This window comes from Parambassis ranga, chromosome 2, assembly GCF_900634625.1.
Source record: "Parambassis ranga chromosome 2, fParRan2.1, whole genome shotgun sequence".
NCBI lineage: Eukaryota > Metazoa > Chordata > Actinopteri > Ambassidae > Parambassis > Parambassis ranga.
Window position 1 is genome coordinate 9,041,836 of NC_041023.1, and position 22,306 is coordinate 9,064,141.

Sequence of the window (22,306 nt, forward strand, 5' to 3'; positions counted from 1 at the left end):
GGACATGTACGTTGTGTGTTCCTCAGAAACCCTGATGATGACACATACAAAGATATAATTATATATACGTATATGTCACTTTGACCATCAAACTGAAAAGGTAAAAAGACCTGTGGCAAATACAAACCATCAGCATGACGTTATTTATTACAGGAAATTATGAGCCCTTGACCTACCACAATTGCATTTGAACAATTTTTCATTCATGTTGAAAAAAACAGAAGAAAAAAAAAATAAATGAACCGTAAAGAGAATAAGAATCAGGGCACATAAAAACTAGAAACAACACCTGATGATCTGCATTTGGTATTTTGGATGGAAATGTAATTTGGTAATTTGATAAATGCCAGGAGTGATTAGTTAAAATCGATCATTTGCTACTACCTTTACCTTATTGCCCTCAGTGAATAGCTGCTAAACAAGTAGCACAGTTGATATGATGGTATTGAGTTTGTCCACTGAGAATCTTGGCATTGACATTATGTGAACTGGCTGAGTGAACTCAGAACTTAAAGGCATGGTTCTTAAGGAAATGTGTGTTAAACCAAATTGCAGGTGTGAGGATGAGACTACAGTGGATTTGTCACAACAGTTGCAAAAACAGAGGTAACTCTGTGAATTATACATTTTATTTCATGCCATCTTGAGAAAGCCAAATACCAAATAGATCGATACATGGACACCATCATCAGGGTATCAGCAAATTGTACACAATCACATATAATGTAATATATAAAATGTGCGGTTGGTTTTGTTTTTTCTCCTGAAGGAAGAACCAACCCTCTGACAATGTCTCTCACTCACTGGTCGAGTGACCGTGATTCTCTGGTTGGCAAAGGTGCGACTCCTTGGAGGTCTGTGCTCGGGGTTTCCCTGCTCCTGTGCTCAGCAGGGGGGGGGCAGGAAGGGGATCACAGGGAGTCATCCTGATATGTCCGAGAGCTCGCCTTCCACTCCACCTCCACATCCTCCACTGAGGACTGACTGACAGTGTTTATGAGCAGACCCCAGCTCAGAAGAGGAGCTTTCCACTGAGTCTGTCTGTCCCGTTTACTGAGGCATGGAGTTTAAAGTAATCTATGACCACGTTGTGGTTTGCTGGGTCAGAGCAATTATCACCCTATGTATGTACTGTGGGTCCTGCAGGCTACAATATAAGACAACAGGCACAGCGCTCAACAAACGCCTTAAAAACTAAAAACCAAGACACCAATGGTGAAACAATATGCTGAGATCAAACTCTCGCACTTGATAAAAAAAATGTCTTTTTTTTTTCCTTTTTTTTTTTTTGGTCCGGAGTCCCTGTTTGCGTTTCTCCTGCATGAGGAAAGTTTTACAAAAGAAAAAAAGACGACACTGTCGATGACCGTTGTGCTCAATGCAGCCTTCTTGGGTCAAGTTCAACGGCACTGAATTACATTTCCATAGCAACTGAGGTATATTCACTGTTGCTAAGTGTGAAGTGATTTTTCATGACACTCAATATAAGCTGTGAGAGAAAGCCCTGTGTCTGTGCTGTATCACTGTGACTAGCAGTGGTGGCATCGCTGTCTTGGATCTGAAAGCTACAGTCCATTGGGGGCTTGAACATCAGACTCCCCACCCCCGCCTGCATTTACTGTTTTTACCGCAGCCCATGGAAATTCAGGTCAACCATCTGTTCCAAGCTGCGGAAATGGTAGACCTACATCCTTTCCACCATCACTTCTAGACTTTTAACTCTTCTGATTACTTGTGCCCTCCTGCCACTGACATCCCCATTGCCCTTAACTGTGCTGGTTAGCTGTGAGGGCTCTGTGGAGACTGTTCTGTGGGGATCAACATGACCAGGCCCATCGCTAATGCCGCATCTGAAAAGCACCCGAATTCATAAGGTGCCGTCTTATGTACATCTGTATGTGTGCATTTCTTGGCATTTAACACACATGAAAGACAACCGTGGAACACTCTTGTGGCATGTTTTTGCTCATATTTTCTAAAATACGCAGCTTTGGAGACCTGTTAAAAGGCATAGCAACAATATTCTGTATAACATGCTTTAAGCAAGTTGTAAAATGTGAAGGCCTATGCAGAGTCTGATGTGAAAACCAGTGGTACAAATTTAGCAAAGTGGAAATAAAAGAGCCGTGTGCACATTAGCGGAATGGGCTCTGGTGCGTTTTCATGTCCTGTGTCTTTGATCTTACTTGGCCGCCCATGAGCTAAATTATCAACAGTTACACAAACAAATGTATTATCTCGTTCACACATAAGTCTAATGTGTAGGTTGCCATTTGATGTTTTCATGCCTGCTCGCCTCTGTTACAAGCTCCAAGCTTAGAACCAATTTAATTGTCCATTCACAGCATATACAAAGCTTACAGTACATCAATGTCAGAAATGATGATATTTACATGTCTGCACAAGGTTGGGAGAGGGGACGGGCAGTAAATTGGACCATTTGTCGGGTTTTGCAAATTCTGCGTCTTAAAACAGGGGTCCAGTCACCAAAGCAGTGAAATACTCAAGTTAGATGACTAGCTCACATGTGAGCCGTGAGCACATACACACAACAGATAAGGAACAGGGACAGACAATCCCCTCTGAAGCAGATAAGGCTACACGTCAGATTAGGGCTGGTCCACCATTTCTCTGCTATTGGGGCGTCACTGTGTTTGTGCATGTGGGTGTATTTGTGTATATCTGTGCATATGTTTATATGCCTGGGCAGGGGGTGGGGTGGGGTTGGGGTTTAGGGGTGGGCAGATGAACAAGGGGACATTAATTTAGGGAGCTGGGTCATCCAGTACTCACTCTGTCTCCTATCACCCTTTCCTGACTGAGGATAATCAGTTCTCATGAAAGACCGGGGTGAAGCAGTATGAAGAGTGACACTTTATCCCCCCTCCCTCTCCTCTCCCCCCGTCCTCCTTGATCCGAGACAAAATGTGCACATACGCTGATGATCTCAGTCTATTTGTTGTACAAAAAAAGAAGCATATATGTCTCCTCTGCAAAGAGCCAGGTGGGGGAGTGAACGCAGCTCACAGGCCAGAGACCATTACTCGGTAGGAAGGGGGCATGTGTCTGTGCCTTGGGCTGGAACCAGGGCTGCCGTTGGGGCTGGTGCAGCTGGCATCAACCCCTCCTATGGAAGGTAAGTACGCATGGTGCAGGATGGGCAGCTGCAAAGAGAGTCGGCGCTGTACGCTGCACACAGAGAAGGACAGAGACAATGTTAGAAGAAACACTACACATACTTCTATACTAGAGAAATAATAAAAGATAACAGTGGTTTTAAATAATAATAGGAATGCCGGGAGTCATTCGCTATCTATCAGTTTTCAGCAGTGCAGCTCTGCCCTGTTCAGTATGCCTGACTTGATGTTGTGTCAATATTTCCTGTAGCATGATTGATTAGGGCATCATATGGGACGCGCAGGGATTTTTCAAGCTTCATGTGCCGCTTTCATGTGTTTTTACATATTTATAGCGATGTCAGGTCTGTAACATTCTGTGACTGACTGCAGTGCACCACCTGAGATCAGAAGCTACCATCCTCCTATAGCACATTTTTCCACAATGACAAAATTCTGGTACAACTTAATGTGGCCTCTCTGTTCTCTGCTCTCTAAGTTCTGGTTATAGGCAGGTGTCTGTGTAATTTAGTATGTTGAAGTGAATATCAGTCACCTACCCGATAATTAGTGTTCGCTATTTTTGCTCAGTGCTGTGAGTATCGATCATTATTACGTTATTCGCATGCAGCTACACTGACAAACTAAAGAGAGACAACAGAAAGGATGGATCTGAGCATAAATATAGTTCATATGAGCCTTCAGCAATTTCTCTAATTGTTTTCTGTCTTTTCTTCAGCATTCTTCCCTGCTTCACTTCTCCTTACTAAGCCCCTAATCCACCGTTCCTCCCAGCTTGTGGGATCATCTGACAAAAAGAACATTTCATGCTTCCGCCTGGTGTGACAGTTCGCACCCTACCTCGCCAGAGCCAGAGCCACTGCCACTGCCAGCCGTTTGCAAGAAAATTACATAACCAAATGCCAGTTATGTAAAAAATTAAGAGGGGGGTAATGAAATTCACGCATGTTCAGCAATAGGCCTAGAAAAATGTCTTAATTAGGTGAACTAAAATATTAATGGTCCTCAGGCCTACTTGGTTATCCCGACCTGTTCTACATGTGATGGAAACACCATCTTGTTTCCTCGTGAATAACATTTTCCTCCATTTTTCAGGGCATGTTTGAAGCATTTTATTTGACAGAGGTGACACTTAATAATTACAAGCACCTGGTGCATGTCTTGCCCTTGTCATGTCAGCAGGCTGGCTACCTTCCTCCACTCACAGCTCTTTTCTAACTTCTTTCCATTTGTCTAGCCTTTCTCGTCTCTCTCTCTCACGCTGCCTCTTCATCTCTCTTCCCTCCATGTGATCAAACATTCATGTGGCATGGGAATAGCTCCGAGTGTTCCTTTACTTCTGTTCTCCTCCCTGTCTATTTTCAGAGCTGCTTCCAATGCAAGCTGTAAATCACTGGTTACATAAGCCTCTGTGAGTCTCTACCTCCGTCTTCTTATCTCTCTCTCTTTTCTATCTAAACATCTTTCTCTCTTAATCCATCTTCGCTCTGTAACTGCCCTCTCTTCAATCTTGTACCCCTCTGTCTCCCCTCCTCTCCATCCATCTGTCCCCTCTGCATTCTGCATTCTTCTCCTGCTTCTGGTTAAACAAGTGTGGGAGGGAGAGTTCTCAATGATGCATGAGATGTCCCCCTCCCCATTGATGAAGTCAACATCCCTCAGCTTTGCCGCCTTATGAATAATAAGTGAATGTAGATCTGTATTTGTCGCATGAGTGTTTTGAATGCTCGCGACCATCTTCTTTTACAAGTTGGGACAACAAATCAATCATCTGCCCGTCTACACATGTGTGCGCATACTGCACATGAACACGTTTGTGTGTTTGACTGGAAGTGAGCTGCAGCGAGTCCTGCATGGTGAGAGAACACACACACAAACTCTTGTGTTGTTACATGTATGTTGAAGAGCGTGGGAGAGAAAAGTACAGGGCTTGTCCATGCTTTCACGGAGCTCTGTTGCCGGAGCAACCGGCTAAAGAGCTGCCGGTGGTTGTGCTACATGTGACGTGTCGTCTGATGAGAAAACTGACGAGAGAGGAAAGGGGAGGGAGGACACAGGGGTAGAGGTGCTAAGGAAATGGGAGCTCTCACTGTTCAGGCGAGTTGATATCCTCCAGGGGACCTCTGTTTATTCGAGAAGGATCCATGGAGCCCCACTGCGCCTGTGGTTTCTGCTCCAGGTGATTCTTCAGTATCGACTTTTCTCCATCTGCAGGGAAACACATGTAGACATCTTACAATATATGATAGGCTGTCAAATGGACTGTCATACTAACCTTCTCAGCTGTTGGACATAGATTTATGGGCACTTTCAGGTCTGTTTCACTCTAATGCCCAAGTCAATTTTTTTTAGAAGTTGGCCTAAATCTCTGTTGACCCTAAATGTGTAGGTTGACAATATGCACAGTGTGGTTTATATCAAACCACAGCTACACCACAAAGGTTAATGTTAATATTGATGCTTTCTGTGTTGATGCTAATGTTGACCTTGTCGTGTTTATTAACTTGCAGGAAGAGGCTGGCTTTTAACATTTCATGTGAATTCCAGTAGCAGCAGTTTACTCTCCGTAGTGATTATACCAAGGTGAGAAAATGTCCACTGGTTGCCACAGGAAAAAAAGCAACTTCCACACACTGAAGGGCAAGTCTTAGTCAGAATAATGATTTGACAATATGTCAACCCTGTCTATCAAGTGATTGTATGCTTGTCAGTTTTCTTTTCTTCCCCAAAAAGGACACAGATTATACAATTTAATCACATCCCATATCCAGCATGACATTTAAAGCACAGGTACAAAGATAAAACCTGTGGACGGACAAGGAAAACAAAAGAGAGGACGGGAGATTCTGCAGAAACCATAAGGCTAAAACAACTGCAGTAAACAAGCTTTTCAGTTTTCCTAAACTACACCACGAAGAGAAGCGGAATGCTCCTTTTTCTCCTGACAGAGTTTCGTCTGATGTCCCAGATTTTCCAAAACTTGCTGACCTGCTTCACTGATCCCAGCACTCTGCCTGGACGTCTGTGCTCGCTGAACTATTTTAGAGCTCACCAGGCCTGTTTGCATTATGAAAAAAGCTTGTATACATCTGAGCTGCGGTAAAAGCACCAACACATATATTTATACATTTCATTATAGATTCAGACACACAATGTGGGACAAAACCCGTGTGGTGTGACCAAGGCTTCTTTCTTCCCTACCTTAAACAATTTAAAGCAATCTTACCCCAGTTAGAAACATCATATAAACCGCTTACAGTCTGTGAATCACTGAAGTAAATAACTTTTAACTGCTCAGCTGCCAATCTGTCTGGAAAGCACACCTTCACTGTCATGTGCTGGTGTTCTCCAGCATCACCATGTGCTTGTACATATTCATGAAGACAGCCAGAGACAGAGAGAGAGGTGGAGTGTTGCTTCTCACCCTTTGTGAGTGAGCGTAATCGCTGTTGACACAGCGTTCTCCTCTTATAAGAGCCACTCATTCACAACTCCCAGTACATTTTAGACCAGCTCTTTTATGAATACCGATGACTACAGTTAGGAGCCAGTGATGATGATGATGATGATGATGGCTGTCAAGCCTATAAGTAGATTTAAGATAGGGAAAGTTTATATGATGGTGATCTTTAAAGGAGGCTTAATGCCCTTTGATTTTACTGGTATAATGTGGGTCAGACTGACGTGTGTGAGCAGCATGTAATGTGCTGGATCTTTTTGTCTCTCACTGAGAAATCATTACCACGAACATTTCACAGCACCAGTGGATGGGTTGTTTTTTTCTCTGTGATATTTGCTGCCAGCATTAAGTTTTTTTAATGTAAAAACTTCTCTAAACATGTACACTGAGACGTTTTAGAGAGATACTGGAATTGTCTCTGTTCTTAATTGACAACATAACCAACAAAACAAAGATTCAGTCTAGATCTTTTTCATTACATCATGTCGGCAAACACGATTTGATTTCTACTTCACTAAACACAGCCTGATGTCAGCTGACAGCTGCTGCCAGCACAGACCTGTCTTACCAAATTGATGTAGCAAACGTAAGACTGTATTTACTTCAGCTACTTATTTTAAGATAGACCACACAGGTTTCATATGCAGTGTTTTTTAGCATGTCTTCAAACTAGCTTTAAAACACTAAAAAATTGCTGGTCTTTCCGAATTTTACGCAGTATTCTGGTTGCAATTCTTTAAATGATAAATATAAAAACGAGATCAAAAATCGCACAGATGGTAGCTCATTTATTAATGATGTACTAATTAAAACAATCCTGGCTCTGATTTCACACCCTATGTGTTTCCTAAAAAACACATTTAGCAGCTCCACTATGACAACACAACACTACGAATATGTTTTTATATATTATAGTAATGGCACTATCACAAAATAGAAACACAGACTCATCATTATAAAGCCAAAGGCCATGCAAAAGATATACTCATTAAAAAAAACTCTCACAGCTGAGGAACTTCTTAAACAACTCCAACGTGCTTTGCTCCCAATCCACAGACTGAGCGCAGCTGTTTTGCTCTTTTACCTTCTCAGAGTCAGACAGATCCATTAGACACCCCTGAGAGCAGCTTTGTGCTGGCGTGTGCATCAGACATGCCGGATCTGGCTGCTGTACATCACCGTCACTCTAGGTCTGTTAAAATGGTGCCTAATGCAAAGTGAAGCTGCTGGGCTGTAACGACTCACTGATTCAATTTGAAGCAGCAGACTTCATAATGTCTAAGATGCAGCTGCATCAATTTAAACAGCAGCGCTGGGCAGAAGTTGGGAGAGTAAACAGGCACAGACTCTCTCTACTGGAACAGACTGATATGACATATCTTTACATTCTATAGCATTTGATAATGTTTCCATATGCCAGTCTCCACCGGTGATGATTCACCCTGAATGCTCTCTAACCTATCTCTACACCCCAAACACTGAATAATTAGGTATGAAAATAAACTGTAGACCCACTCCAGGCTGGATAATAAAGGTGTTAAAGCATGAGCTGATAAAGTGTGACTCCAGTATGTGTAAAACTTGCGAAGCAGCAGGTAGAGTATTCAGGTACTAATCTCATGACTCATTACAGACGTCAGAGGCGCTGCTGTGGCCCTTCTTCACCTGTAGCTGACAGACGCTTCCATTGCAGTGGAAAAAAATGTCACGATATTCCTTCTTAAATCCTTTACTAAAACCACTGAATATGCAAACACAGCATACAGGTGGAATAATTATTATTAGACAACACACAGGATTAGGTAAGGACCAGGTTTACTGTGAGAGTAGACTGCAAAACTGTGGAAAACCTAATATAGCATGACGTATTGTGAGATGATTGAATTATTACATTACAGGTACATTATTCAATCATCAATACTCCACTTCTAGTTAGGCTTTTTAAATAGATTTATTATAAGGTCTATTTTTTTGCAGTGCAGTTTGCAGCCAGCAACAGCACAGGCCACAGGATGATGAACACACACAGCTGATTTCTTACCTTTTCCGTCTGTGAAGTTGCGTATGCTGAGGATGTTATTGGCGTCTGGGTAATGGTTCTGTTTGATATAGGGAGTTTTCTCTGGGGTGTCTTGCAGCTGCATGGTCACTTCCTCCAGCTCCTTATCCAACTTTTGTAGGACAGAAAAACAGATTTAACTTACTATATATATGTTATGTAATCAAAGTGATGTAGGCTACAATACTATTAGCCAATTTGATCAGCTGCAAATGCTTTTCTGTATTTCCAAGCAGAAATAATAACACCATCCCTTAAAAAGTGTCTGAGTAGCTCTTCATTTGACACCACCATGAACAAAAACAAAGACAACAGTAGTCTGAGACATTTGATGCAAAGTTTGAAATCAACTGAATAACTATTAATAAATAATATTAATAATATTAATTAATATTGCTCAGACCTCTGTTATCCTCATGCGAAGGCGGTGGTTATCAGTTTGAAGCCCGTCCAGTCGAGAAGTGTTGGCCTGGTTGACGCTGGTGACGGAGGTGGACGTCTTGGAGTCTTCTTTCTTCTGGTTCTGGGTGAACTTTAACCTGCGGTTCTGCGTGGCTGCATCTGGATTTGTTCTCATGGTGATAAACTGGAAGAGGGAGGGTTCTGGGTATTAGTCACAGCTGCACTCTGTGATAAAATTACCTTGGCAAAAAAAGCTACATATAACTGTTTACGCTGCATTTTTAGGCTTCCAGGACTTGAGCAAATGCACTCCAGTATATATGTCAATGTTGCACCTGTGCTCCCTCATACACACAGACTGTATACACACACTCATTCATTCAGGTACTGACCTTGGGAACGAAGACCAGACAGAGTGTGATCGTGCTACAAAAAATGATCACCAGTGCTACAATGCAGAACTGGACATTGGGCTGGTCTCTGGTCAGAAAAGACACTGCAGCACCAATGATGCACATGATGCCGACGTTGTACACACTCATTCCGATGTATTTGCTGTCATTGAGAGCAGGAATGCTCACGTTCCTTGTCTCCCACGCCAGGAAACAGCCAAACAACTGTCAGATGAAGAACAGACAAGAAGCAAAAATAGAAGAAGGTTCAGAGAAGGTTGCACACAGGCTTCTAAGAACAAGTGAACGAAGTGTGTGTCTGGCTTTAAATAACACTTAAAGCTAAGGCAAACAAATATAAACTTCATTATATAAAAATGTCTAGCGTAATCTAAAGAGACTCATTTAAAGCAGTCAGTTTCCTGCTGGTAAAATCTTTAGTGCAAGTGAATTGTTTGTTTAGTAGAACATGCAGCAGCAGCAGCCTGATAAATAATTCACTGTGTGCTGTGTTTGGTGGCCTGACTACCTCATCAAAGTCCAAATGAGTGGAAGGAGAAACAGAATAATTAAAAGAGCAGTCATCAAGGCTTGGCAAGTGTCAGGTATCTGAGCATGTGGACAGGTATATACGGATGTATTTATATGCCTGTGCTATAGACTCCTGGCAATCACTCTGCTCCAAATAACAATAGGAGCTATTCCTGCAAACATGTTGGACTAAAGTTGTGAAATGTAGGGCACAGGAAGGGAACATGAGCGCGGATCATAGAGCAGCACTTTAATGGGCACCTCAAATGTCCCCTTTATAGCTGTAGTAAAGGTTTCATAGTGGCGCACCTTTTGGAAATATGAATAAGAATTTATAAGGCTGTTACGAGTCATCACCAGCAGCAGTTACATTTGTACAGTATGCGTTCATACGGCACGACATGTGATGTGTTTGCCCTTACCATCAGCAGTCCCTTGTAGGCATAGACAATGCCCAGCCAAATGGTCATGTGGGTGTTCTCACAGTGTTCCAGGAACGGACGGATGGCGATGTCTCGTCCTTGGGGGTCCGCCTGTTGACAACAACACAAAGAAAAAAAAGAAGAAAATAATTAAATATGACATCAGCCAAATTTAAAGTTACAATAAACAGGCAGTATTTCCTTAAAGAATGATAAAGCAAGCAAAATTTTAGTAATAGGTTTGGAAGGGCGTCAGTGATCAAACATCCAGGTATGTAATCACACTGTGTCCCCTCATGGCCACTGGGCGTACCAAAGTCTGCTGAAGTTAAATGAATCCATGCTTAGGATGCTAATGGGCACGACTAATGAAGCTTATTCATTAATGTGAGTTACACCTCCTCTTTTCTTTCTTCTTCCTCAGTCCGTCACAGTATCAAACCATCCCATTTTTATGACCCTTTTTCATTTCTACTCGTCTCTCACTGCAGCTTATGACACAGGTGACTTGCAGGGCAAATTAGCACCTGTGGTGGATATTAATGCGCTAAAATGTCCCCTCTTTTATTCTCTTTCTCACCCTCTCTGCCAGGCAAAGCTTTAAAAAGCTTTTAATAAGAGCATTAGTTTGGCCTGCATGAATTCATCTGAGGCCACGGCAATATATCAACTGTAAGACACCTGAGGTGAGGCTGGGCATGATGCCATGCTGCCCTCTGGGTGTTTATATGAGTGTGTATGTAGAGTTATGTACAAAAATGTATGTATGTCCAACCTGACCAAAAAAAAGGCAGACAGAATTTTTTCTTCTAGTTTGGTTTATGGTAATGGTCTTAACCATTCATAAATACACACCCACACACACACATATTTCTCTAGATGCTGCAAAATACCTCTTGCAGAAGTCGTTTTGACCTGCTTACTCTACATTCAGCTCACATTAATGGAGATTACAGCTATTCAGGCTTTCCTCTCTGACCTTGCTGGATTTACATTAGCGGCCCACTATATATGATGATCACTTAAAATGGGAAATTGGTGCTTAAAGAGCTGCGCTCATTCAAGAACAAAAATGGACCTATGCCTTCTGGACACCTTTGTTACATTTAACTCTACTTTATTTCTTGTCTTTTACAGTGTTTCTAATCTGCACAGAGTGCCGCTACACATCACACACAAAGGACCACAGCAAACACAAACCCTTAACCTTCACAACCTGCGATTCTCAGAACAGAAGCACGCAGAGTGAGGATTGCTTTGGTAGCAGTAAGTTCACACACTTTGTACCTCCACAGCTGAAAGATCGCCATGGCAACCATGTGATCCACATCAGTCATATCTGTGAATATTCTGGGAATTCGGTTTGGAGTATCCTAGTTATAGGTGAGGGACTGAAAGAAGTTCTGCATACTTTAAAAGCCATCAAGGAGGTGGAAACACAGGAAAGTGGGGCAGGAGATGACGCACACACAGGCTATTTTTTTCCTTTTTCCTTTTTTAACAAAGGAAACACAATTATAGATGACGCAGTACAGACAAACAAGACTCAAATATGACATTTTCATTGCACACCTACAGCTAACTTCTTTATGAAAATAATATGTAATGTGTACAGATTAAGCATGATAACATCTGGTATGCATGTGATGTCCTGGAAGGAAGTTGCATTTTGCAAACTTGATCTGTAGTCATAAAAATATTGCATATTTATATAATATTTGCACTGCACTGACTTATATTATAAAAGTTGGATTTCTGTTTTATTATCTACATGCGTGTGCTTCAGCAGTATATAGGGTCAAAGCTGCATTCTCTGCGTCTTCCTCACTTATGTATATTTATGTTTTTTGGCTGAGCAAACCCTTATTCCAACAACAATGCTCCAGGAAGTCACACTTCTTGCAAATCATTTTATTCATTCAATATGAGAGACACATTCTGCATCAGTGCTCTTTGCATAGTCGCAGCTCCAAGCAAACTTGTGTCACTAACAACTAAATGATAAGACAAAATGAGATATAATGCTTATTAGGCTTGGGTCTCTATCACTGCAGAGCAGACAGGAGCTCTCGCCTTTTGGAGAAAAGCTGTCTGGGGAGTTGCCAGGCAACAGGGCTGTAGGCGGCATGCGGCCCCAAAGTGGTGGTGATGGCGGGAAAAGTGTCGGTTCACTGTCATTTTTCACAGCATTAGCCTTCTAACGGGATCACTCTGGGAGGGCTGCAGCGGGCACAGTGCTGGCAGATTGTCTATGGAGAGATGGATCTAGATGACGCCATGCAGGGAGTGACAGAGAGAGAAAGGAGGAGGAAATGTGGGGTGGGGTAAAGAAGAATAGATGGAGACATGAAGGATGAAATGAACGGAATACTAAATGAAATGAGGAACAGATTGAGTAACACATGCTGTAGATCCTTAAAGGAAAACCGAAGTGTGAACAGCAGTGATTGAAGTCGACATGAACTTATAAAAAAAAGAGCTTTGAAAGGGTGGAAAAGAAGATAAAGATTAGAGAAAGCTGCCACACATCAGGTGTGACTGAACTTCTAGCATTGATTTACTACATGTGATTTTTAAAAATCTCATCTTGGAAACCTCATATATGGTATATATACACATTATAGCTACTCATACCGTCAGAAATAATGGAAAGAAATGAGATAAAATCATTTACATTAATATACTATTTGCATTCTCTCTCTGAAAAGTAAGCAATATTACAATATATGCTGTGTGTCGAATAATAAGTTGGACTGTCTTGATTTGTGATTAGTAATGTGCTGAATGTCAGTGGGTGGCATTGTGGAACCAGCCCTGCCAACTGTTTGCCTGGGCATGGCGACAGGGAGAGAAATACACTGATACAGTGTCACACAAACACATTATCCGGTGCAGCAGTCACTGTTTGTGTACATGGTAAAAATGGTTATAATTAGGCTATTTAAAATGGTTTAAGAATAGATCTGAGGAGTATATACTGTATTAAGTTTACAGATAATCAGCTGATGCAGTTTAGTTTAATGTTATTTGAAAGAAATGAATGCAGAAACCAATGATGAGGGATTTGAAGAGAGGCAGGTGGAGAAAAAAAGTCAAGACCACAGAGGGCAAAAAGATGAGAAGATAAAAGGCATCCTGGCACCACAGTAATTTGTAAAAACTCATTTGAGGAGCAGCCAGAACCGTTTTCATAAGCCCTCTGTGAAATTCTGAACAGCAGTAATGGCCTTTAGACAAGCAGATTGGAGAAGTGCATAGTGGGTGATTAGCTCAGCTGGTTGGACAGGGAGGATCACACCAGTGATGCCAAAAAAGAAAGTCCTCTTGCTCGCTCACCATGACAACAGAAACAAGTCAATCCATAATCAAGATGTCAAACAATGCAGCTTCAAAGCTGAAGACTCCCTCCTGCACGGATGTATAAAATCCTTTAGAATAGGAGCAAAATAAGTAGTGTTAGCTATTACTAGTGAAGGCTGAGGTTTAATCACTGCCAGGTGAAGAACTTTGTTTTACAGAAAATCTGTAAAGTAACATTGGCCAAAAAAAACTTTATTTGAGTGGGGACTTGGCTGTGATTTCCTCACCAGAGCAACCTTTGATCCAAGCCTTTCAAACTCTTTCAGTTTTTGCCCTAAATTATGCATATGGCTGCCTGAAACTATTGTAACTGTAATTGCTGTGCTTATCACACTTGTGCAACCAATTTTCCCCTCAAATTCGCTTTTTTCCTATTTGGATATTTTTAACCTGCAATTGAAAGTAGTGGGTGTGTTTTTCCCACTGTACCTTCTAATGGGACACTGCTGTCACACTGGCATCACGCTGGTTCTCTATCTCAGATTACAGGAAGACTGACTTCTCAACGCTTCAAGTTTGCACATCATAGTTGAACCAGGATTGTTTTAATGATCCTTGGCTAAACAAGAACAATTCCCCGCAAATAGAAATAGAAAACAAGCTGTTCCAACATCATATTCACACGCATAAAAATGACAGCATTGCACAAGCTTGATGTGTCTTTTGACTGTCACTCTGCTATAAATAGAGAGACGTTGAAAGCCTTTGCTTCTGAATCACGCCTCAGACCCCCTACAGAGGTGATGAGACTAATAAAGAACATGTTCTCTCCTGTTTCTGACGCCACAATAACAGCAAAGCACCTGATTATATCACCCGTGAGGTTCACAACCTTAGCATCAGATGACAAACACTACATGACGCACAAAAGTCACCTTTCAGAGCCTAAAAGATATAATTGAAAAATACGAAAGAGAAGTTTCCATGGAGGCTGTTTCTATATGGTTACACTTAGTGTCTGCACTTGCTACTTGTTTTATATTCTGAATTATTGCACTTTGTTTTTTCTAAGATTAATATCTATCTAAACACAGTCACAAAGACTTGTTATTGTACATTCATCAAAATGGTGTCCATTTATTTGCTTTGTATGAAGATGTGTGGGAGGAAGTGATGGAGGGATGGAGATTATAAGAGAGGCAGCCAAGTAAAAAGTGAGAGGGAAAAGGAGAGAGGGAGGAAGTGTACAGGGTGGCGTGCCCCTAGCCGAGGATGACCTACATGCAGAGGGGCCATGGTGGCAGGGCAGCAAGACGCCGCTGGCACTCTAAACCATGTGGGTTCCTGCACTTCAGAGTGAGTGAGTACCATCTAACTGTATGTGTGTGTGCATGAACGTGTCTGCCTGGGGGAAAAGAGCCTCTGTGTGTTTTACTGTAGTGTCCTAGTCACACCAGATGGGTGACTGGGATATTCCACACCAGTGCATCTTCAAAGATATTATCCTGGCTCACTTAAGATGAGGGGGAGAACAAGGTAGAGGCGGAAATAAAGAAAAGAAACGGACAAAAGTCCAATTAGAGTGTTTTCTAAGATGCTTTTACACACTTACATACTTACAAATGGTTCAATCTGTTATCTTCATTAAACTACAGAATTCACATCTCACATTCAGTCCCCTCCCCTTCCTTTCCACTACCCTGCTAATGAAGATAAAACGATCTCTTTACTTAAATGCGTCTCTCTGCATTTAAATATTTCTGCTCTCTTGCTTGCTTGAGCATCCACCCCGTTTTCTTCCTTTTTTCATACAAGCCTGTAATCCCATTTGAGGACTAATCCCTCTGATAGAAGCATGGCCCAACGACCTTCTAACCAACACTGGGCCAAATTGGCAGCAGCATAATGAAACAGTGAAAGGATTTTTTTCCCCCCAATAAAAAAGGGGCCGACTCCTTGTTGTTTAGACGACTGACCTGCTAGTGCCTGAAGAGAGGAAAACAAACTGCAGGGATTATAAATTATTTATCTGTTTTCTTGCAGTATTTTATTGACTAATGATAATCAAGAGGTTGTGCTTGTTTCTAATACTCAGCTCAGCGTGCTTTATGAAGAAAAGCTTAAATTGGTACAGATGTGTTTGGAGGTTGTACCTGGGAACCTTTTTGTGTCTTCATCAACATTCGATTATCCTGATGTGCCAGATGGTTTGTCACACTGAACCATCTGGGAAGTCATCCTTATTTGGAAAGAGAAGGACTTTAAAAAAAAAAAAATACTTGGCAGGCTTGGCAAACATCTGTCTATTATCTATCTGGGCTGGATTCAACCAATCAGGTGCTTTTCATTGTTGTCAGCAAACCTAAAATACCCAGAGTTCAGCAATTGGTCCAAAACTACCAACTACTGTTCAGATAGCTTCAAGCCAGATCTGATGGGGATTCAGCATATAATTATGATGAAGTGAAAATTGTGAAATTTCCCAGCTTGGGATGAATAAAGTATTTCTATTCTATTCTATTCTAAAAGCCCATCACAGGTGGCAGCCAGATTTCTCCTTATACTTTGTGGAGCATTGTTGGCAGGTCAAGTACTGTATCTCTCTTGTTCCCATACCACAACTTTAGGAGAAAACACATTCAGACACGACACAATGTTCAAAAAACGTAGCTCAGAAAAGACACAAAAAGGACCCACACTTTTAAATTATGGCACAAGCACTGAGATAGAAACAAGTAGTGCTCACAAACAGACTTTTTCACTCACTTATGCATTCTCACAAAATTGCAGCATAATGGCACACACAAAAAACACAAAAGCTACATTATAATGAAATATGTACACACACACACAAGAGTGCAGCTCCCTGGGCTCCAGCAGGGAGCTGCCTTAACTGATTTATTAAGAGCTAAATGCGTCATTAGTGTAAGCGGCTAACCCTGAACATTGGGCTCATTAGAATATGCAAATGCTGTGGTATAGCCTGGCAGGCTGCTAGAGTGCTAACTAAGGCTTTTGTTATCATCGCCTCCAACTGCTTCATGGCTGCAATTCTTTAACGTAACTCCCTGTCATAATGCTAGCTTTCATCAACACGGCCATCTGCACACTGCACTGCTCAGGGCTGTATGTTGGGTGTGACAGCCTTAGCTGTGGAGGAGGGGGGGCATCATTATGGAAGTTTGTTTAGTGGTGGGGGGGATTCCTCGTGTTTCTTGCAAGGTGGCATGAATGCTTTGAGAAGTAGGAATGCTGTTAATGAGATGTGTATACTGCTGTGAGGGGTTTACGTACATTTCTTTGGAGGTATGACTGTAGACGGCTCCAGAGGTGGAAAATGAACTCTCTCTCCTGTGGGTGTGTACACAGCTGTGGATTTCTGGGGATGTTTTTGACTGTAATTAACCCTGACAGGAAGGAGTAGTTAGCTGTGCCAACCTCCATCTTTAAAGAAATCATCCAGACTCCACAAGGTCACTTAAAGTACTGCAGTTCCACATGCATGTTGCAGACTGAACAAAAAAGGCAGAGCTTTTCTAGCTGTTGACACTGACATGCACAAAGTCCTTTTGTTATGTAACATGCAAAGTAGCCTCAGTGTTACAATATGCTGTAGTTAAAACAGATAAGGTACTGCCAGCTTCCATCACTAGAAGGCAGGATTTAAGGCTTATAAACACGAGGTGTTTCAGCCATCCGTCTTACAAAACAGATGTGTTTCTATTTTATCTTTTCTATTTCATCTGTCAGCTCTCAGCTGTCTGCACGAGCAGCATAACAGCTCATGCTATATGCATGTAACTGCAGCTCAAGGTGTATTATATTACATAAATAGAGGGAAAATACAGGCAATAAACTGCAATAGTGTGCCTAGATCTTCTGTTAAAGGAAGACAGATGCTGCTCCTTTATTCAGGATCTATATGTGATTGACTGTGGGGACTTTTTGGAAATAAATGCTTGGTCCAAATTTCCCACTTATGCACCCTCCCCATTCTTCACGCAAAATTAAACCCATCAGTCCACATGAACACACACCTTTAACACCTGGGTGGCATTCTTTATCTGAAGGGTCATAATAAGGATTTGTAGCTGTGGAGAAGCTCATAAATCCAGGATGATTCAGTGACAAATAGAAAGCACCTAGACCTGAGGATAAGCCATCTGATATGACAAGTTACTCTCACACATCACCTCACCCTTGGGTTTTTCTCCCTTTTTCTTTCTCACTCCTTCTCCCCTTAGACATGTCTTCCTTTTAGTAGCATGCTCCTTTCAGGTGTTTAAAAAAGGCCTCATTCTGGCCTGTTTGCCAGTTTACAGACAGGTCAGTGGTTGGTTTTAAACCTCATCAGCAGGTACATACCCCTCCAGGAAAGATGGGCCTTCAATGTGCCTTTAAATCACTGGTTCTAGAGATTAGGGAATGTGTTGGGATACACACACAAGCACAATGAATTTCTCTCTACATTTGCACCAACACATCTGTGGTCTGTCACACAAAAATAATACAATCTATAAACCCCCCTTTAATGGTAAAATTCTTATATATGATTTTACGCCAGCTGCTGATTGAAGTGCAGAGGATGACATTCACTGATGACCTTATCCCTCTTCTTATTTTATCATTCCACTTACTACACGCCTCTTCAGCTCATTCTTATTCTTTTTCCCTCTTTTCTCCTCAAGGCGATAATTTTTTGATTTGGTTTAATACCAGAATGGCCTTTGATGCCACTGCCCTTTATTATGAACCAATTGCAGTAATTATGGGCCACAATGCACCGAAATAAAAGCCTAGCATCATTATGTCAGTAATAGCCCTTTTTCATTTTACCTGCTTCACTACGTTTCCCATCATCCTTTGTCAAGACAATGTGCACCAGAAAGACAGGAAATAGTTTCTGTATATTTCCTGCTTTAGCTGTTTACACTGGCTAATAAAAGACCATCCTATTATATCATACAATATCTTCTCCAGGAAATTAGCGGAAATTATGTGCCATGTTAAACATTAATTGAACAGGCAGACCTACTCCATTTTACCTCCAGAACCACCAAGTGCAATATGTCCATGGGATGGATTAATTTGGTGCAGATACTTTCAGCTATGGTGCCTAACATCAGCAAACAGAACAGTGATTCAACACAATGAGATTGAAGACTATAAATCAACTATTTAATCTTTTTGCAAATATTTGTTTATCTTATCTTTTATGTAGAAGGAAATGGGATCCAAAAATTCTGATATTGCATTTCCTTTTTAGGAGAAACAAACATCTCAACACCATTACTCATTGAAAACATGCTGTCATCATGTTTGATCACCCATCTTGCATATGGACTGCAAGAAGGATTCCTGTACCTCCAGTAGAGGGAAACCTCACGATCTTCCTTTGAGGAATCTGTATCTATATGTCTTTTCTCTCGCTCTCTACCTCTCCCTCTGTCCCTGCAAACCAAGAGGCGTAATTGAGTCCTTTGAGGCTCTGAGTTGCCATGAGCCCTGTGTTGTGGCTGCTTAATTGGCTGTGTTATTCACAAGTGAACCGCAGCATACTGTACCGACTTTGTGGTAGAGGCCTCTAAGTAGTGTTTGTCTTTTTTTAAAAAAAGAGTGGATGGCAATATTTATACTGACTATGATTGTGCATCTTACTCTGTGCACAGGCTATTAAGTTGTGTGACTGTGTTTTTCACAGTGCTTTTGTTGTTATATAACTCCTTTCTATTTCTCTACTGTCCTCAGTATCATTGCCATCTTAAAAGTCTCCATGCCAACCATTGTTATTGTTCTATTATTCTTTCCAGAACATTTATAGATGTATGTATTTTATTACATACGTATGTGCAGAACACTTCTGGCTTCATTATTCTGTTAAAAAATAGCTAAGACAGTGACAAGAAAAAGCCATGGTGGTACAATTGTCAGACGTGTGAGACAAGAAGATGTCCTCAGCCTCTTGCGTTTCTTCTCACACTGCTATCTGTATGTGCTTTTACATTCCTTTGCCTCTGTGAACTCTGTCCTCACATTCCTTGCTTCGGAAGTCTATTGATGCCTGGACATCTTTCTTGGTTGTAATCTTGTCACTTAATGTGACTTTATGCGCCTCAGACTTGTGCTGTAAGGTGAATGGAAAAATACTTTCAAGATCATGTCACAGATTTCACCTCGTGAAGTGATGCTTTTGGTGATAGTTTTAACTTATTTTAGAAAGTGAAACAGGAAACATTCAGCCCATATTTCTGTGCTCCTAATATGACCTATTTCGACTTAAGTTTGAATTCTAATAAATCTTTAAAACCATAACCCCTGTGTGGTCACCCTGATTGTCTCTCTTAGAGCCCAGTTGTGACAAGACGCTCTTGAATGACTTGTTAGGATGAATGTTTTCTGCCCTGCTAGTTCCACAAGCTTAAGTGTGTGTGATAGTGTATGGAAGCTAATAGGAGCAGACAGCATAATACATCCTTTCTCCTCTGCTGCCCTCGTCCGCTGGCTTCAGCAACAGGACTCAGGTGTTTTGAGACATACTGCAAAAATGTCCAATAACTGCATATGTGTTTGCAAGAATGAAGGTCTATTATCTTGACACAGGTGATGTGGCCAAACGTATGACAACCTTATGTGGGCACCTGCTTTCATAAAGGTCTCTCAGCAGGAGGAATGACATTAGACCTAATGCAATTATTCCACCTCAGTGCTGGGTGGATTAAGAAAGCATTTTAATGGCTGAAAATTAGATTGAACTATACATGAGGAATATTGTGGGCGCTTGATTTCTACGCTTTTATCTCTGTCTTTCTTTTTCCACCTTGTTGCACATTGGCTCAGTTAGTCACATGTTTCATTTGTTCACTTTACTGTTCATCTTTTACTCCTTATTACACAATCTTGTTTCATTTCCTTCCCTGTCTTCACTACTTCTATTCGTGGGTCTCAATCTATTGCCTGCAGGTTCTGGCCTCTCCCTCGACCTTAGGGAGGGACCTAATGATGCAGAAATGCAGAAGTGCTCTGCAGGAGCTCCATGATACACTGTTGGAGGCAGGAAGGAAACACACACGCTTGTGCAAAAAAAAACAAAAGTAGGCAGACAGACAAATATGCGCACTCAGGCACAGCTGCAGAGGCACAATTACAAATGCCCCCCACACGTGTCAGGGGCAAGTAGTGACAAGAACGTGGCCAGCGTTGCACACTGAGAGCAAGGAATAGAGAGTTACATGATAGGAGCATCAATAGCAGCCTGCAGGAGCTGACACAATGAGTTCAACGCCATTGGCTTAATATGACAGCCCTGCCAGCACCTCGCTGCCTCTGCATGGAAGACACACACACACACACATTATCCACACAAGCCTGGGTGAGTCAGGCACTCCCAGGGGCATCTCTCCACCTAGCTAAAGCTTGGCTCTGACAAACACAACACCTTATGGTTGGCTACTGGTGCCCAAGGAGAAACAGCAACACAGACACTATGCTAATTCATTCCCTGCAATATCTCTACACAACACTGCTTCATGCTGCAATCTTCACGCACTATGTGCAATATAATACCTGCAAAGTGGTAGGCTTCAATGTAAACCCAGGATAAGTTTCTCACCTTGCACTGTTTGTGTTTACCATAAACCCAAATGTTTAAGAGACAGAGTGCATGCTTAAACAGCAGTGTGTGTAAAGAACAGGTTGATCACCCCCTTTGCCACATCAGCAGCAGGGTGGAAATCCATCAGAGCTTAACAGACAATTACTTCAACTGTCAGTGGCCTGCCATTGGCTGCCTCTCCAAGGACAGCAAGCACTCGCCCTAAGAATGATGCTGCAACACCAATCACACCAAAGTAGGATCCCACTCCAAACATGGAAGTGAAGTATGATCTCACACAAGAGGAAGAAGTTGCATGTATGTATGTATGTATGTATGTATGTATGTAATTAATTAATATTTATTTAAACGTGCTAAAGAATAAATAATAACCACTGTCCCTGTTATCACACAGAGAATCCCTCATCTTTATGACACACACTCTTTAGAGTCCTCTGAAGTAACACACACACACCTCTGTTAAAATGGGTAAAAGCATACAGAGAAAGCTGCCAATTAGATATGAGATCAAAGGACTAGACTAATGCTTTTAAGACAAACTGGACCTTATAGTGCTCTCATTAAGGCTGGGATACTTCCTGGACACTATTAAAAGTAAAAGAAGATTGTATCTGTACCGCTATCCAGTGACAAGATGTGTTTCAGACATCAATAGAGACTAAGAGAAAGACTAGAGAAAATAATGCAGCAGTAAGTAAACCTCCCCTCCAAATGCACTTCACCTTAGCTCAACTTAACCAATCAGCCTGTTCCTTTTTCTGAGTGTCACATATTTGGCTTTAGGCCTAATGATACCTTGCCACGGGCACCAAGCCACATTTATAAAAAGTCAGCTCTGATGATTCCTCTGAACTTTCCTTGTGCATTTGTAATCTTCCCCTACACATTCAGAGATTGTTCCCCTTCCACAGAATATAGCATCAACTAATCGAACAGGAGCTAGACGATAAGAGAAAGTGTAAATCCCAGCAAAGCAGAGTAATAGCTTCTC

At 41.6% G+C, this 22,306-nt stretch overlaps 1 protein-coding gene across 1 annotated transcript in view; it reads right to left on the reverse strand.

The window, feature by feature from the left end:
* Nucleotides 1-1,297: 1,297 nt before the first annotated feature.
* Nucleotides 1,298-22,306, reverse strand: part of gabbr2 (gamma-aminobutyric acid (GABA) B receptor, 2) — a 127,223-nt gene continuing 106,214 nt past the window's right edge. The window contains exons 14-19 of the mRNA XM_028399215.1: nt 10,404-10,514; nt 9,451-9,675; nt 9,060-9,242; nt 8,639-8,768; nt 5,228-5,345; nt 1,298-3,189 (exon numbers count right to left, since the gene is read on the reverse strand). Of these exons, the coding sequence (XP_028255016.1) occupies nt 3,024-3,189; nt 5,228-5,345; nt 8,639-8,768; nt 9,060-9,242; nt 9,451-9,675; nt 10,404-10,514 (933 nt within the window). The 3' untranslated portion in view covers nt 1,298-3,023. The remainder of the gene's footprint in view (nt 3,190-5,227; nt 5,346-8,638; nt 8,769-9,059; nt 9,243-9,450; nt 9,676-10,403; nt 10,515-22,306) is intronic.